The sequence below is a fragment of the Mandrillus leucophaeus genome, unplaced genomic scaffold (assembly GCF_000951045.1).
Source record: "Mandrillus leucophaeus isolate KB7577 unplaced genomic scaffold, Mleu.le_1.0 Scaffold872, whole genome shotgun sequence".
NCBI lineage: Eukaryota > Metazoa > Chordata > Mammalia > Primates > Cercopithecidae > Mandrillus > Mandrillus leucophaeus.
The window spans coordinates 455,478-472,820 of NW_012109497.1; the positions used below are offsets into that span (position 1 = coordinate 455,478).

General features: G+C 34.3%; 2 protein-coding genes across 3 annotated transcripts in view; one reads left to right on the forward strand and one right to left on the reverse strand.

Annotated features, from left to right (window-relative positions):
• PDSS1 (prenyl (decaprenyl) diphosphate synthase, subunit 1) overlaps window positions 1-1,106 on the forward strand; it is a 59,410-nt gene extending 58,304 nt beyond the window's left edge. The window contains exon 12 of the mRNA XM_011969103.1: window positions 645-1,106. Within this exon, the coding sequence (XP_011824493.1) occupies window positions 645-785 (141 nt within the window). The 3' untranslated portion in view covers window positions 786-1,106. The remainder of the gene's footprint in view (window positions 1-644) is intronic.
• Window positions 1,107-1,199: 93 nt separating this feature from the next.
• Window positions 1,200-17,343, reverse strand: part of ABI1 (abl-interactor 1) — a 106,695-nt gene continuing 90,551 nt past the window's right edge. Inside the window, exons 9-12 of one of the 2 annotated variants that reach the window (XM_011969104.1) lie at window positions 13,349-13,525; window positions 9,972-10,058; window positions 5,907-6,092; window positions 1,200-3,057 (exon numbers count right to left, since the gene is read on the reverse strand). In XM_011969104.1, coding sequence (XP_011824494.1) covers window positions 2,882-3,057; window positions 5,907-6,092; window positions 9,972-10,058; window positions 13,349-13,525 — 626 coding nt within the window. In that variant the 3' untranslated portion in view covers window positions 1,200-2,881. The remainder of the gene's footprint in view (window positions 3,058-5,906; window positions 6,093-9,971; window positions 10,059-13,348; window positions 13,526-17,343) is intronic. The other variant, XM_011969105.1, reaches the window with a different exon arrangement.

Below are 17,343 nucleotides of genomic sequence, written 5' to 3' on the forward strand. Positions count from 1 at the left end.
AAGAAAAAAAAAAAAAATACAAAAATTAGCTGGGTATGGTGGCATGCGCCTGTAGTCCCAGCTACTTGGGAGGCTGAGGCAGGACAATTGCTTGAACCCGGGAGGTAGAGGTTGCAGTGAGCTGAGATCACGCCGTGCACTCCAGTCCGGGTGACAGAGTGAGACCCTGTCTCAAAAAAAAAACAGAAAAAGAAAAACTAATGGATAAAGTGAGTGCCTTTGGAAGAAAGGAACCTGACTTTCTTCATAAACCCTCTGTACTTTCATTTTGTTATGTCTTTATTCTTTATAAGTTTTACTTGTGTTTTTTTACATTTAAATGTATAACAATACTTTGTATGTAGAACTTTTGAGAAAGTCTAATACTTAAGTAAAAGGGGAAAATGGATGACCACGTAATATTGATGAGCTAGTTGCTTTGCATGCTAATAGAATAAAAATTTGCTTCAATATGAGAAAAAGGCCTAAAGGAAGTTAGCACTATCAGTCGGGAAAAGAACATTAGAGATGTAGTTTGACTGTTGAAACTGTAACCCTCAGCTCATCTGATCTCAAAACTATGTGTTCATTTATTATAGCAGGAAGTTAAAATGCTGATTCAGTCAGTGACAGGCATCTGTTCTGTTTTGTTCTGTATCTCGTAGAGTGATGGTGTGCAACAAACAACCTACCTCGCCCAGCAGTACTGCCATGAAGCAATAAGAGAGATCAGTAAACTTCGACCATCCCCAGAAAGAGATGCCCTCATTCAACTTTCAGAAATTGTACTCACAAGAGATAAATGACAACTCTTTCTGTTCTTTCTGGCAGCTATCTTACCAGACTGTGCCTAAAGAATTTTGTGGAATACACTTTGTTTGCTTCATGTGCAGATAACCAAAAATCATTTTAAAAGATATAAAACTTATTGATGGGCAATTTATTTTTTTTATTGCAAAAGTTTTTTCAGAAAACTTTTTAAATGTAATTAAACCATCTGAATCTGTCATTCTAGTCCTATAAATTATAATCGAGGTATCTTGATGGTTATATGTGGTATTGTTTACACTGTTAATATCCACATGTAAGGCCATTACACAAATAAATAATCGATGTTAAAATTCAAATGGTTTGTCTTGATTTACTGTGGGAGTAAAGATGAGAAAAATGTGAAGTCTGCATTGAAGTCCACATCAGTTATATTTTAACAGTATCCAAAGTTTCATATAGGAGAATGGTTTATTATAAAAGACTGTACATAAAATTTAGACAACAGGTTATATACAAATTAAGAGAACAATCCACTTCAAAAATGGAAAGTAGAAGGTAGCTAGCTGATCACTAATGATACTTTGTTTAAAATTAACAAAGGCAAAATGTGTATGAAATAGTCACATTGATTTGGTAGCAGTAATGGTCTTTAATTTTCAGAAATAACTGTTTTGCACTAGTCTTACCATTCACTATGGTGTTACAAGTCTGTAACGTCCAGTACATAACTGTAATTTGAATTCCAAACAAACCCTCGATAACACAGAAACCCACACTTGAGTGCTCTACTTTAATATCCTAAGCAATATAGAATTATACACAAGAAGAGAAAACATCCCTCAGCCCTCCCTTAAATTAAGAGGAGACACACAAAGTGCATGTGTTGCATTTTGATTATGTCAAAAGACAATACAAGTCTGTTCATTAGGTAAATCTCTGTTCACTGATTAATACATGACCCACCTTCTTTCCCAATTATTTTATTTTAAAATTCTAATGTTGCTAGTGCCAGGTAATGGATTAAATAGTGCCTATTCACAAATCAACTGTATCCACTTTTACAATATGTAAAAGGTACTTTTAATTTCCTTTCATTGAACCAGTGTACAACAGTCCACTGCAAAACTGAAGGACATGGCAATCCTTACGAATTTTACTTACAGAATGAATGCACACAACTTGACACATTTTCTTAGCTTCAAAAGATTCTTTAAAAAAGGAATTCAGTAGATTGACTTGTAAATAACCATTGCAGATTTTGAATCTGCAAAAACCCGTCACATTGCTGTTGGGACAGATTAAGATAAGGCTAAAATTTTTTTCCAAGTTAACATATTGAGAAAATAGAACCATAATTCTGCAATAAATCATTATCTTTTATTTTTTTTTAAAGCAAACCAGTGAAGGAAAGGACAAAAACCTTTGGTTCACTTATGTATTTATGAATGGAAAAAATTTATAATGCAAATTTCACTCATTAAAAAACTTAGGTACAAATTACAACATTACAGATAATTCTCTTTTTGCTTCTTTTGTTTCACATGGAGACCCTTGGAGACTCAATTCATATTAAGACACCTAAGTATGAGTCCTCCAGGTAAATATTACACAAATGGGAAGCATCTTGGAATTTTTAAGTATATTTCAATACATAAATTTTTATGCATGCTTTAAACAAACAGTATTTTTTTTAAATGAGAGAATCTAACAAAAAAAGTCTGACCAGCACCAGCATTTAAATTTTCTGATTTTAATATTAGTCTGACATAGCGTTAGTAATCATGCTGCACTGAAACATGTAATGGTACAATCTGAATAATGATTCGTTAAATATTATACCCCACTTCCCCCAGAATATTTAGGCTGGTCATAAAGTTAAAAATGTGTAAGTAAGTACATAAGCATAATCAGTTATGGACAGCTTCTTGTATAAATTGCTATTTAGCAATACACAAACTGCCTCAAAGATTTATGCTTACAGGTAGACATTCAATTTACCAATAAAACAGCATGTTCTGAAAATATGGGCACATTTTAAAACATATTAAGACAGTTCTGTTAACCATAATTGTCCCACAGTATGACTGAGTAATAAGAATCTACTTTAAAAGCAAAAAAAAAAAAAAAAAAATTAATCAGTATAGTGCATGATTGATTCAACATAGTTCCCAGGGAACAGACCAGTCACTCGATTGCAGACTCCTTCATACCAGCCATCATCATTCTTCTTTATAACATAAATGATTGCACCCTCCATAAATGACAGCTCATCATCCTTGTCTTTTGTATAATCATATATTGCAACAACTATGGAAAAAACAGTTGAAATATCACATGAATGCACTATATCCAACATTTACTTGAATTTTAAGACAAAGCCAATTAAATATATAGCACAGCAAAACCATTTTTATGAAGATTTCTTAATTTTTGTATCTATCAATATAAGTAGGTCAGTGCCAACCATGTACTTATATCATTGGCTTAATCTTAGAGTCAAATGACAATCTGATTAGACTGAACAGGTCAATAGGTTCTGTCAATCACTTTAAGAAAGCTCTCTGAACTTCAGAATTTATTAGATGTTTCAATTCATTCAAATACCAAGTGCCAATCATATACAAAGCACCGCTTTTCGAAATAATTATCAGGCAAAGCTGCACAGCCATTCAGTAAACCAGGTAACAACCCAAGCTATCTAATTTGAAAATACACAGTCACTGGAAGGTAAATCACATCCTACTCATTCAAGGACCCATGCTAATTTAAGGGACTGTTCCCAGATTTTTTAAAAAGAACATTTACTTACTTCAAAGGATTTTAATTAATATTTAGAGAACGTGGCAATTCTGTGGTGTCTGTAATTCTTTTCAGTTCAAGATATAGGTTGAGTAACCCTTATCTGAAATGCCTGGGATCAGAACTGCTTTGGATTTGGGTTTTCTTTTCAGACTTGGGAATTTTACATATAGGTAATGAGATATTATCTTGGAGATGGGATCCAAGTCTAAACACAAAACTCATTTTTGTTTCACATACACCTTACACACATAGCCTGAAGGTAATTTTATTTTTCCCTTGGGAACACTGAATAAACTGTATCATGTGCCTGCATTCTGACTGTGACCCATCACATGAGGTCAGGTGTGGAATTTTCCACTTGCAGCATCATGTTGGAACTCATTGTGGATTTTGGAGCATTTTGAATTTGGGACTTTCAGATAGCGATGCTCAGCCTATATTCACTTCCTTTGCAAAGTGCTGTGGAATGCAATCTAAAGTGTATCATGGCCCAAGGACAAATCCAAACCACTGCATTTTTTGTAAATAAAGTTTTATTGCAATATGGCCACATCTACTTACTGATGTACTATGTCCTCTTTTACGCTACAACAGTAGGACTGAGTAGTTGTGACAGAGACTGTATAGCCAGCAAAGTTTAAAATATTTACTATCTGGCTTTATGCCAAACAAAGTATGCTCACCCCTAGTTCTTGGGAAGATACTTTTTAATCCTCTACTATGAAGTATATTACCCGATATGTCATTCCAAATTTGTCAACTTCTATAAATATGGTCCCATTTTCATAGTTAAATTTGCTTTACCAAGAAAGAAAATATGGGTAAAAACACAATTCAAGGCCACTGAAGTTTATCATCCTCATAAGTAACAACAGCTCTCTATTTGAAGGTATATGGGAATCTAAAGTAGAATATTTAAGACTTTCTTAACAATATGTAAATTATTTACCGTTTAAAAATATAAGGCCAGGAGTGGTGGCTCACACCGGTAATCCCACAACTGGGAGGCTGAGATGGGCGGATCACTTGAGGTCAGGAGTTCAAGACCAGGCTGGCCAACATGGCAAAACCCCGTCTCTACTAAAAATATAAAAGTTAGCTGGGCGTGGTGGCGGGCACCTGTAATCCCAGCTATTTAAGAGGCTGAGGCAGGAGAATTGCTTGAACCCAGGAGGCAGAAGTTGCAGTGAGCCGAGATCACACCACTGCACTCCACACTGGGAGACAGAACAAGACTCCACCTCAAAAAATAAAAAAATATAAAAGGAAAACAAATTTACTTTTGCCACATATCCAAAACTTGGGCAGGAAAGAATGCTGCTGGTCTCAAGAGCTACAGCTACCTGCTTAAAGACTGTTAACCCAATAAAGTCAATAGAAGGAAATATATCAAAGGCAACCAAAAGTGTTCAACTAAATCACAAGCATTTTTCAGAACTCTATAGAAATACAGATTTGATTTTATTTTTAATTGATTCCCATTTCTGCAAAAAGAAATACAGATTTTAAAATAGCACAGAACTGGATGAAAAAATAAAAACTCTAGAAACAGGATTTGTTTCTTCCCCACCTATATTTCTTAATAGATAATTACAGTGAATATTGGGTACTGTAGGTAAATTAGACTTTAAAGTAGTTCATAGTTTCATGAAATATAATCCTGGTAATTTGTCTTCTCTTTTATAAAATCACCTGACGCCTTAATTTAGGCTTTTCTCATGATAGTACTAATAAATTTTTAAAGACAGATGCTCCTCCACTTCCATATGATGGGGTTATGTCCCAATAAACCCACTGTTTAGTGGAAAATATTGTAAATTGAAAGTACATTTTCAACCTATAACTTATATTTTTTACTTATAACAGGTTTATCCAGACAAAGTTACATCATAAGTTGAGAAGCATACTGAATGCATATCATTTTTGTACCATCATAAAGTTGAAAAGATCCTAAACTGAACCACTGTAAATCAGGGACCATCTATATTTAGATATGAAAGGTCATCAACAGAGCTTGACAGAACTTTTAAAATCTTTAGTAATTACATATAACTCCATTTTTGTGCCTTAGCTGTTTCATCTACAAAATGCCATCCAGCAAGTTAATCTTCAGCTGAACACATATGTAGTTTGAAAGCAAATCTAACACTGCAATTTTAATTTAAAATACAAAGAAAGAATCCCCCTATACACTGGGAATAATACAAAGCTTAGGAAGTAAGGTTTAAGTAAATCATCTTGGCTGGTAAGGCAGTTTAAAAGGCTGAGAAACATTGGACTAGATGTTCTTTATAGTCCTAAATTTCTACAATTAGGTTATATTCCTTCACATCAATTCAATGATTGTACCTTACCTTTCTCAATATAATTCTTGGGGGCCCAAGCAGGATCCCCATCTGCATATGGATCATTATACTGAACTACTGCAGCCTCCTCATCTTCATAATCCACTGGAGGTGGTGGTGGGGGAGGTGGAGAGTCATCAAACATGGGAATGTCATCTGGTGGAGGTGGTGGCGGTGGAGTTGGACTATCAGCAACTAAAAAGATTCATATGATTGATCTGAATCACAGATAAGTCTAGATGGAAAGTTATAAGTTAACAGAATTTAAGAAAGCTCTAACTTAAGTACAGCATGCACTACAATAAAACATGCAATGATTAGAAATAAAAGCTTGGTGTGTTAAAGTTTATGCTACTCAAGAATCATTTAAAAATAACAAAATGAGCTAAAAATAAGTGTATCTGGCAGTATTACAAATTAATGAATGCAGGGTGTTAGGAGACAATGTCTCTTTTTATAAGGATTATAGGAGTAGTTTCCTTATTCGAAGGTTCAGATCGAGACAAATGTTAACAACCTAAACTAAATCTATGTCACTTTTGTCATTTGGACTGCAGTAAACGATATGAGTAACATTACATTAATGGTTTGATCACTTTTCACTCTGCTCATTCATGCCCGATTTTGGCTTGAAACAGCTTTGGTTCCCTAAAAATTGAATCTCCCATGGACAGATTTTTGTTTCTTTGCTGATTATTGTTTGTTTTGATGGAGAGAAAGTTAAAGTTGGTGGTATTAGGTCTGCTTCTGTGTATAGATTTTCTACTCTGTTATTTACATTTTACAAGTTGAAAAAATGGAAAAAGAATCCCCAACCAGTAGAAAATCTAATTGAATATTTTTAAAAATGTTTATATTCATAATCAGTTTTTTTGTAGAAGGCAAGCTAAAATTTTGCATTATTGCTAGTAAAACATAAGCACGGGATGAGGGCAAGCCTAGATCCTAAAGATTCAATTTTCTAAGAATACATCAACAATTAAGATTTAAACATAAAGTGTTGAAGATGTAATTAAAAAAACAAACAAAAAGAAACTTATAGTAAACAAAACAATAAAAATGACTCATACCTCAAACTCTAGATGGTCGTGGTCAGTATATATGTGTGTGCTTTACATAGTCAAAGGTGTAAACAGGGAAATGGGAAAATGTCAGGCTAGAGCTCTGTTCAATGAACTAGCATAATATCAGGTAAAAATGCTCCTATTACTTAAAGAATTCAAAGCTGGAACCCAACTAGTGCTTAACTTAAATTTCTGATCCATAAAATTCTTTAAAAGTTCAAAAGACATATGAAAATGTTTTCATACAGATTGATACAGGAATATATAATTCCTGCAGGGGAGAAGTTCATAATACAAACACACTAAATCAAATGCCAATTTCTGGGGCTATTTACGTGATCAAAGAAATCAGCCGTAATCTATTTGTCATACAGGTTTAAACGTTTACCCTCCTGGGAATAATGTGCTGAATATACAACCAAGGGCTCCAGGTTTAAAATATTTGCAGATAATGACCCTATTTTCATAACCACTTCAATGCTGTGATTTCTATTTTATCCTCTTGAGGGATGAAAGGGCTATTAGAAAACAAATCTTGTATGGTAATGCTCACTCTAATACCTATCAAACGGGTCTACAATTAAATTTTCTGCCTCATTCCTAGATCCATTTTATCTTTGTCCATAACTTCCTCTATAAAACTTTTTAATATTATTGAGGAGAGGAAAATGGGTATGGACCCCTCCTAACATCAAACAGCCATAGTTCATATCCTTAGTTTGGCTTAATGTGTAAATTATATATGTGGGTACCTTGAATTTACTCTCGATTTATCACACTAGTTCAATGTTTTCACGAAATTGTCTTTATATCCAACTGTTGTAAATCTACATGTCTTATCTTCAAATTATGGCAGAAGTCTTGGTTAATCTAATTCTCTGCATAATCATAAAGAGATGCAAACACACTGCTGACTTTTTTAGAGGCTGGTATCTTAAATTGAAACACTTATTAATAGGCTAACTGCTACATGCATTCATTATCACCCACTTTGAGTGTCATAATAAACTGGGTATTTAAGAGAAGAACACATAAAATTTGTACTTCATAAAACATTTAAAGTACTGATACATATTTTAACACCAATCTTCCTAACATACTTTCAAAGAAAACAGAAACCAAATAAAGTTAGGGAATCTGTGGCACAAGAAGAATCACTGACCCAAGTTCGTATGTTTGGTAAAAAGAACTAATACCAAGAGCCTCTTTGGCAAAGACCGCACATGCCTAGAATAATGCACACTAATACTGGATTTCTATATAAAGAAAAGATTTACCAAATAGCTAGTCAGTCACCATTGGACTCACAAAACTGATGTGCATTATGACTATTTTAAATTATTTCCTAATAATTGTTAGTGGTATGGTAGTTCAAAAGTTCGCACTGTCTTTAAACTCTGCAGCATTAATGACCAGCAGTTTACCCTTACTCATTTATTTTTAAAAATAAGATTCACTTCTATCTATCCATCCATCCATGCATTTATTTATTTTTGCACTCTATTTATTTATTTTTGCACTCCTAGGCTGGAGTGCAGTAGTGCGATCATGGCTCACTGCAGCCTTGATGTCCTGGACTCAAATGATGCCCCAGCCTCAGCCTCCCTAGTAGCTGGAACTACAGGCACATGCCACCACACCTGGCTAATTTTTTATTTTTTGTACAGACAGGGTCTTGCCGTGTTGCCCAGGCTGATTATTCATATCTTTTTAAAGGTTTGCACACATTAGGGTTTTCAAACACATATTAACAGTAAGGATGGCTTACACTCAGAAATGTCAACATTACGAAACAACATTTTATAACAAGCCAGTTGGATCACACATTTCCTGAAGGAAGGGGCTTTTGTCTTAAACTGCTGGTATTTTTCACAGAGCCTGGCACATAACATCGAGTACACAAATATTTGACTGGCAGAAGGGAGGGAATGGGGAGAATAACATAACAGGGTCAGCAAAAGCTGAAGAATGGAATTTGCCACAATATATCGTCTTGGAGGATAGGCTGGGCAAGTGGGTTATTCATTTGTTCAAACCATCCTGAGATTTATTTTCATGGTGATGGTCCAAATGAAGTAAATTAAAAATAGACCACATTACCATCAATATGCTATTCTAGCATATTATAATTCAGTAAAATAGTGGTATTTTTCACTTTATATAACATTCACTGTGATCATGCAGTTAGGATTATACATCTTCTGGAATTTCAAAAGTAATCAGGCAGTAATATAAATTAGTCTATCCTGATTAAAGCTATATATCCAAAATAACTTCCCCCCCGCCCGCCAAAAAAAAAAAAAAAAAAATCCCTGAACTTCATTCAAGAGAAGAACTAAAAAAGTTAACTGATTTTCATATTCAGAAACAATCTTCGTGGGCCTGGATGTAGCCAAAATGTGAAAAGGATGCTAAATTGCTTATCACTCACCCTGAAATGGATAGCATCAATGTAATTTACTTATTCTTGGCCATTCAATCTTATCCTAACAATGAACCTTTACGTAGATTCAATATCATGTATGTACGAAAATCTGAGGCTACAAAGCTTTCCCTAAAATTTTTTTGTAATTAAGGGGGGAAAACCTGCCCCAATTTCATATTAAATTTAATCTCATAGTATATCTACCTATATCTTGATAAATTTATTAAAATAAAATATGCTTTCTAATTCTAATAACTATTAGAAGCTAAAAGTTCCCATACAATTTGAATTTTTGTGTTTGATTATTCTTTCCTTGAGATTATGTAAAGATCAGATCTCCTGTTTTAGGATCATGTAAAGACATAAGAAAACTGCAGCTTTGAAATTTATATGGGTCAGTAACCATGCACACAAAGAGAAAAAACTGAAGACCGTGCTCTTCAGTTTCAGTAACATATCTGCACCTATTTTCAAGATAAGATTAGCTTCTCAATAAAAGTAAGGAAAACGATGACTCATCGTCAGCCATGCATGCTATAAGGAGACAGCCTCTACTCTTCCATAGCTCAGTTTTTCCAAACTTACTGTTTTCCTGCACCCTGGCCACGAAGCCTGTGAGAGGTATCTGTGGAGTCAACTGAGGCATAGGGGGAGGGGGTGGAGCAATAGAAACTGGTAGCAACAACACAGTATGGGGGAAGTAAAACAGATAAAGGAAAGAAAAGGAAACAAACAAAAAGCAGAAGTCAGTTACAAGGACCACAAACATAAGTATGCAAAGAACAGTTTGCAAATGAAACAAAACAAAACAAAAAACAAAACAAAAACCTGCAGAACCTTCGAGTACATTTCCCACAAGCAAACCTAAAGGCCAAGTTGTGCTTAGCCAATTGATTAATTTTATAAAAGAACAAATACACTTAATTTAATCCTAATGTTATATTGTTTGGGAAAGATTTAAATTTACCATCACACTCACTTTATTTGGTAAAATAAAATTTTCAAATTATAAGGAAAGACTTCTAAAATAGGTAACAATGAAATACCTACATAGGTTTCCAGAATATTGTGTCTTTGCCATAACTATAACAGGTTTGTCTAGCTTTAAGGTAATGTTGTAAATTGGGACCCAAATAAATAAAACAAATATATAATAGCTGTTTATTTCATGTATCAATAAAACTATTAATCACAGGTTTCCTTTAAAGACAGTTCTTATTATATATCTAAATTCACACACAGCTCTCCAGGAAAAACTCTTGTTTGTAAAACAAGGTTGTGATTTTTTTAATTTGGCAATTTTATTTTTAAAAATATCAGTCCTAAATTTACAAGGGAATGTATCATGTTAATCATTCAGTTTCATGGGATATCTCAAAAGTGACCTTATCACTGTTCTGAAAAAGGAAACCTGATCTCCAATAAGTTAAAATATGTAATTCTTTGCATTAATTTTTAACAACTCATTGGATAGCTTGAAACACATTCACATGTATTTGTGGAGATGACATAATTAACAGGAAATACCAAATACTCATGTATTAAAAATTATAACATACACTAGAAGTAAACATTCATATGCTTGTGACTTTGTCTCATTTTAACAAGTCAGTAATTGCCAAAGATTGCTTAGAAAAAGTCAGTAGGACTCGATAGCAAAATTTAATCTGTTGGTAGTCACCAAGTAGTAACACTAAATTGATAGAGAAAAACAATTTATTGGTTACCAAGGATTAATCAAAAGGTTGTTTCAATTAATCTAACGTGCAAATTCTGTTGGTAAGCATAAAAATTTGAAAGAAGTTCAGTGTTCAAAGAAGTAACAAAGCAATTATGTGCATTAATATTCATTGTATAGCTAAAAATAACATTCAATTCACTATGAAACCAATCCTATTTCATTCTAATATGCTATAGAAGGCTCTTAAATAAAAGGTTAGAGGTTTTGACTTAAAAAACAGAAAACTCTCACAAAGCTAAAAAAGTGTTTAGAAACAACTCTTAGTAACTAGCCATGCTGGTTAGTATGTAATGAAAAAGAAAAGCTATGCTGTGAAGATACTAATCATTACTACATTTAGACAGAAGGGAAAATGTGCACATCAAAACACTAAAAACATTCACATACTACTAGTAGTAGTACAACACCAACAGTAACTCAGATTGAAGGATAATTAATTTGACAAAACATAATCATTTATTTAAAATTTTAGGCCAAATTTGCTTTCCAATATTCAAAAGAACGTGGTCATTAATTAAAGTATCCTGTTTGAAAATAATCCACGCAGGCATTGCTAAAATAAAACTATAAAACTATGTATTATATAAAAGAGTCACCAAAAATCCTATTTGCAGAGTAAATTAAATGTCTAAAGTGGGGAAAAGGAAAATGATAAACAAAAAGATGGGATCTAAAAATTCAGAATATGAAAAAAATAAAGTTGACAAAACAAGTGAAGTGAATTATTAGATAATCTAGAATATTTAGACAGACACTGGCTACCTTTTGATACCAAATCTTAGGTAAAATCCTATTTAGTGAAGTTTAACACTTCTCAGTAGCTTTAATATTTTAGTCTGGATAAAAGCTATATAAATTTTGGGATTACTCGTGAATTTTGATATTTCTGCTAAAGTGGTTTTCAATTCTTAGGAATTTTTGCTATACCATAATTTATCTTTAAATTTTAAACAAAAAACTAATGAGAACTTTCGGCTGGGCGCAGTGGCTCACGCCTGTAATCCCAGCATCCTGGGAGGCTGAGGTGGGTGGATCACCTGAGGTCAGGAGTTTGAGACCAGCCTGGCCAACATGGTGAAATCCTGTCCCTACTAAAAATACAAAAATTAGCTAGGTGTAGTGGCAGGCGCCTGTAATCCCAGCTACTCAAGTGGCTGAGGCAGAAGAATCGCTTGAACCTGGGAGGCGGAGGTTTCAGTGAGCCGAGATGCATCACTGCACTACAGCCTGGGTGACAACAGTGAAACTCCGTCTCAAAAAAACACTTTCCCCTAACTCTGCTTTAAGACACATATACGAGTCATTCATTATAAATACAAAGAGCTTAAAGCAACCTCCTATGTAAATATGGAGAATTCACTGAGTATTAAGTGTTGTTGTATAAACTAAAATAACATGTAGCTCTAGAAAGAGCCACAAAAGCCATGTAGGAAAGCTTGTCTCAGTCTATGCCCAGTAGGCACAACTGTAAGCTAAAAGCAAACGGTGGACAACAGTTTCATTTCTGATTTTGTTTTCTTTTTTGCACTGAACATCTTAATATGGAAAGTGATATTAATGACTACCCTACACTATTCTAACTTCCTAACATTATATGCTAAAACTATTTTCTTCTCTTATCAGCTTTTAAACACTGATTGCAATTAGTGTTGAGATGTGCAATTTGAGGTAAACAGAAGGAAATCAGAAGAAATTCCCACCATTAGAATTATTTAAAGGCAGAGTAATTAAGCAGGCATCACAAACAGTTTTAATTGGTTTTGAACTCATTTCTGAATAGGTTAATGACCTTAAAAGTGATAGCCAGCAATTTCATTATATTAATTTAAAGGAAAACTTTGACAATGTTTGTGTCTTTAATTTTACCATTACTACGCTGTCTCAAACATGCCAATAAATTCAGTTTATTTCTGCAATGTTTTTGTTCTCTAGTTTTATTTATGTAATAAAATAGCATATTAAAGTTAAATTTTAGTATACTCAATATAGACATGTGATAAATTTAGTTAAATATACTTGATAGGTCTAAATTTTGGAAGAGAAAGTGGTAAGCGATTACTCTTAAAATGGTATGATTCAAGGACAAAATCCTAAAACAAAAATAAACATGAAACAGCATGGTTTTCAATTGTTGTCTATCACTGGCAAGAATAACAGTTTCAAATAATTTCCTTCAAAAGGAGCTCCACTGTTGCTGTATGCCTGCAAAGCACAAGCTTACTTGAATTTTGAGAATAAAGTGGACCTCCATTAACATGGGGCTGAGCAGAAAACTGAGCAGTCACAGAGGGAGTTCGTCTGTATCCACCAGAAGATGTCGAAGAAGTAGTAGAGTTGTGTCGAGAGATCTGCCTGGTCATTGTGCCATACTGGGAACCAGGAGCTGAGCCCGGGGCTGCTGAAAAGCATTAGTCAAAGGCAACCAACAAAGAGACTTGAGCATTGTAATCACCTTAGATGGCAGAACAAAGCGGGAGGGGGCCTCAGTAAGAAATATTTATTACTTTTTCAAGACCAAGGCACAAAATAAAGACAAAAGTAAAGATAAAAATGAAGTAACTTTATCTCCAAAGTCAAAAACAGAGAGAAAAAAAAACAGCTGCGTGGAAAGCTGTAAAAGTAAATAAGTAATATTCCCAAGCTTTTAAAAAACACAATCCCAAATGATACTTTGCTAATATTATATATAATTTTTGTACATTTTCAAATATATAGCTTTTATATGTAAACTGTCTTTCCAATAAAATAAGTACCAAAAGACAGTGTGAGGCAGAAAGCATCAGTCTTTAGATGTAAGTAGATTCATGTCTGGTTTACAAACTTCTTCCTTTCCACTGACAAAACTTTCAGAATTTTGATTCACATTATAAGACTCTATCTAGCCAAATCCAAGTTAAACAATAAATTTTTATTTACTAGTATTTTTGAGTTTTTATTGAATTAGCAGTTATTAGTATCAATACATATTAGGTAAAATCATTTTTTAAGAAAAGTACCATTTCTAGTTTCAAAGCACTTTCATGTAATGTCAGATTTGTTGTAGACCTCCAAATTTCTAAGATTAACATACATTTTCCCTATTAAATTTTTATAACTGACAAAAGCAGAACATTTTTTGACTCTATAAAATATGGCATTTTAAGGCAGTTTTGTTTAGAAAATCTATTCTCTTTCTCCATGCCTGGAGAGCTGCTTTTCCATAGTACATCCAAAGCATCTGCTTTTAAAAAAAAAAAAAATTAGCATGCTCATATATATTTTTTCATCAGTTAATAATGAAACTGATGAAAATATTAATACTTAACATTGTATTAAGTGCCATCTTTCCCAACATTTCAAAAGTTTCATATTTAAAACGTTAATAGAGTTCAAAGCCTCTAAAGTTAACTATACTTTCCAAGGTTAACTTTGGGATTATAATTATTTTCCTTGCCCCATCTAAACAACAAACAATGACAGAGTAAGTAAAAAGCCAGCGTCCTAGTTTATCTTCATTCAGTTGTCTAATCATTCTTAGAGGTCACACAAGGTATTAGATAAAACCATACAGCAGAGGTTGTTCATTAAGACAAGTGCTGATCTAACATTTTGGAACTCCCAAGTCATAGGCAGTCACTAATTATTTGAATCATCCACATGCTCATTTTCTAAAAAGAAAACAGTTTAAAAATAATTGTCTATTCAAAAGCCTTCGTGAATAAGTAATTTTGGACAGCTAGGTTTTTCCAGAGAGCCAAGAAATAAGCATTTAAGGGCCAGGTATGGTAGCTTATGCCTGTAATCCCAGCACTTTGGGAGGCCAAGGCAGGCGGATCACCTGAGTTTAGGAGTTTGAGATCAGCCTGGCCAACATGGCGAAAACCCGTGTCTACTAAAAATACAACAATTAGCCAGGCATGGAGGCACACGCCTGTAATCCCAGCTACTCAGGAGGCTGAGATAGGAGAATCACTTGAACCCGGGAGATGGAGGTTTCAGTGAGCCAAGATTGTACCACTGTACTCCAGCCTGAGTGACAGAGCAAGACTCCGTCTCAAAAAAAAAAAAAAAAAAAAAGAGTAAGTCTTTAACTGTTTTTGTTTTTAGTTTTTTATTTTGGGTAAAGAGTCTGACTCTGTCGCCCAGGCTGGAGTAGAGTGGTGGGATCACAGCTCATTGCAGCCTCAACCTCCTGGACTCAAGCAATCCTCCTACCTCAGCCTCCTGAGTAGCTGGGGATACAGGAGAGCGCCGCCAAACCCAGCTAATTTTTTATGTTTTGTAGAGACAGAGTCTCACTATGTTGCCCAGGGTGGTCTTGTCCTGGGCTCAAGCAATCCTCCCACCTTGGCCTCCCAAAATGCTGGATTACAGGTGTGAGCCACCACTCCCAGCCAACCATTTTTAATAGAAATCTCTGTAAAAGGATTTTACATTTCTCTGGCTTGTATAAAAAAGTGTATAGAATCCGAGTTATTTTTGTTGGTGATTCAAGAACAAAAGCCAATCATTTAGCAATTCTGAGCCTATTTTAGAATTTAACATTTTATCATAAAATAAATAATGCCAAACGGTGTGCGACTCATATGCATCATTATGTGTTATACATGTGAATTATACACATACATGTGTGTATAAAAAAAATCTAAATAATATATACAGCTCAAGAAATCGAATATTAACAAGATCACTGAGGCTTCCTGGGTGCTCCTCTCCTGGATTCCGACCCCCACAAGGTATATGTTAAACATTTTCTTTCTTTTGTAAATAGTTTTTACCATATATATATATACACACACATACACATATATAACCTTAAACAATACACATAGTTTTTACAAATTTATAAACTTTTGTAATGGAATGAATCTATACATATTGTTGAATTGCTCTTTTTCTTGATAATATTTTCAAAAATTCATCCATGTGGCTATGTATATCAGTCATTCATTTTTGCTATTTTATTTGTATGTAAATATATCATAATTTATTTATCCATTCTACCACTATTAGACATTTTGGTTTTACTGAGATTTGTGCTATCAATACTACCACTATGAACATTCCTAAATATAATTCCTGAATCTCTAGGACAGTGGTTCTCAAACTTCATCATTGATCAGTATTTCTTCTTAAGGCCTTGTGTTTTGTTTAAGATGGGGTCTCATTCTGTCACCCAGGCTACAGCGCAGTGGCACAATCTCAGCTGTCTGCAACCTCCACCTTTCAGGCTCAAGCCATCCTCCCACCTCAGCCTATTGAGTAGCTGAGGCTACGGGCATGCACCACCATGCCGGGCTACATTTTTTGTATTTTTTGCAGAGATGAAGTCTTGCTATGTTGCCCAGGCTGGTCTCGATCTCCTGGATCAAGCAATCCGCCTGCCTCAGCCTCCCAAGGTGCTAGGATTACAGGCATGAGCTACTGTGCCCGGCCTGACAGCTTGTTATAATACAGACTGCTGGCCCCATCCTCAGTTTCCAGACTGAATTAGGTCTAGAAGGGACCTGTGAATTTGTATTTCTAACTAGTTCCCAGATACTGATTGTCTGGGGATGACACTCTGAAAACCACTGCTCTAGGACAGCAGTTTTCACACTTTTTGGTCTTAGGGTCCACTCTTAGACAACCCCAAAAGCCTTTTGTTGACATGGGTTATAGCTGTAGATAATTACATTAGATACTAAAACTGATATATCTTTAAAACATATGAATACACAAGTACACATTTCATTAGAAGTCAAAGCAATGACTTTATCATACTTCATGCAGCTTCTAGAAAATTCCACCATATAGTTATAACAGAATGAGAATGAAAAGGACAAATAATGAATAGAGCTCTGACCTCAAAAACTCCATGAAAGGATCTTGGTAATCCTCAGGGGTCCCTTAACCATATTTTGAGAACTAGTATTCTAGGGTAAATACGTAGAAATGAAATTGATAAATCTAGGGTAGGTACATGTTCAACTTGACTAGGTAACAACAAATTACTTTCTGAAGTGAGTGTACACATTAATAAACTCCCATCAGCAGTTTGCTTTCCTCACCAACACTGATACCAGCAAACTTCTACCTTTTAACTGTCTGCTGGATATAAAATAGTATTTCACTGTGGTTTTAATTTTAATTCTCCTGATTATTAATTGGGTTGAGGCCATTTTTTTCTCACAGATTTTCTACTAACAATTTCTATTCTTAGGGTCTTCATTTTTTTTTTTTTTTTTTTTTTGAGAG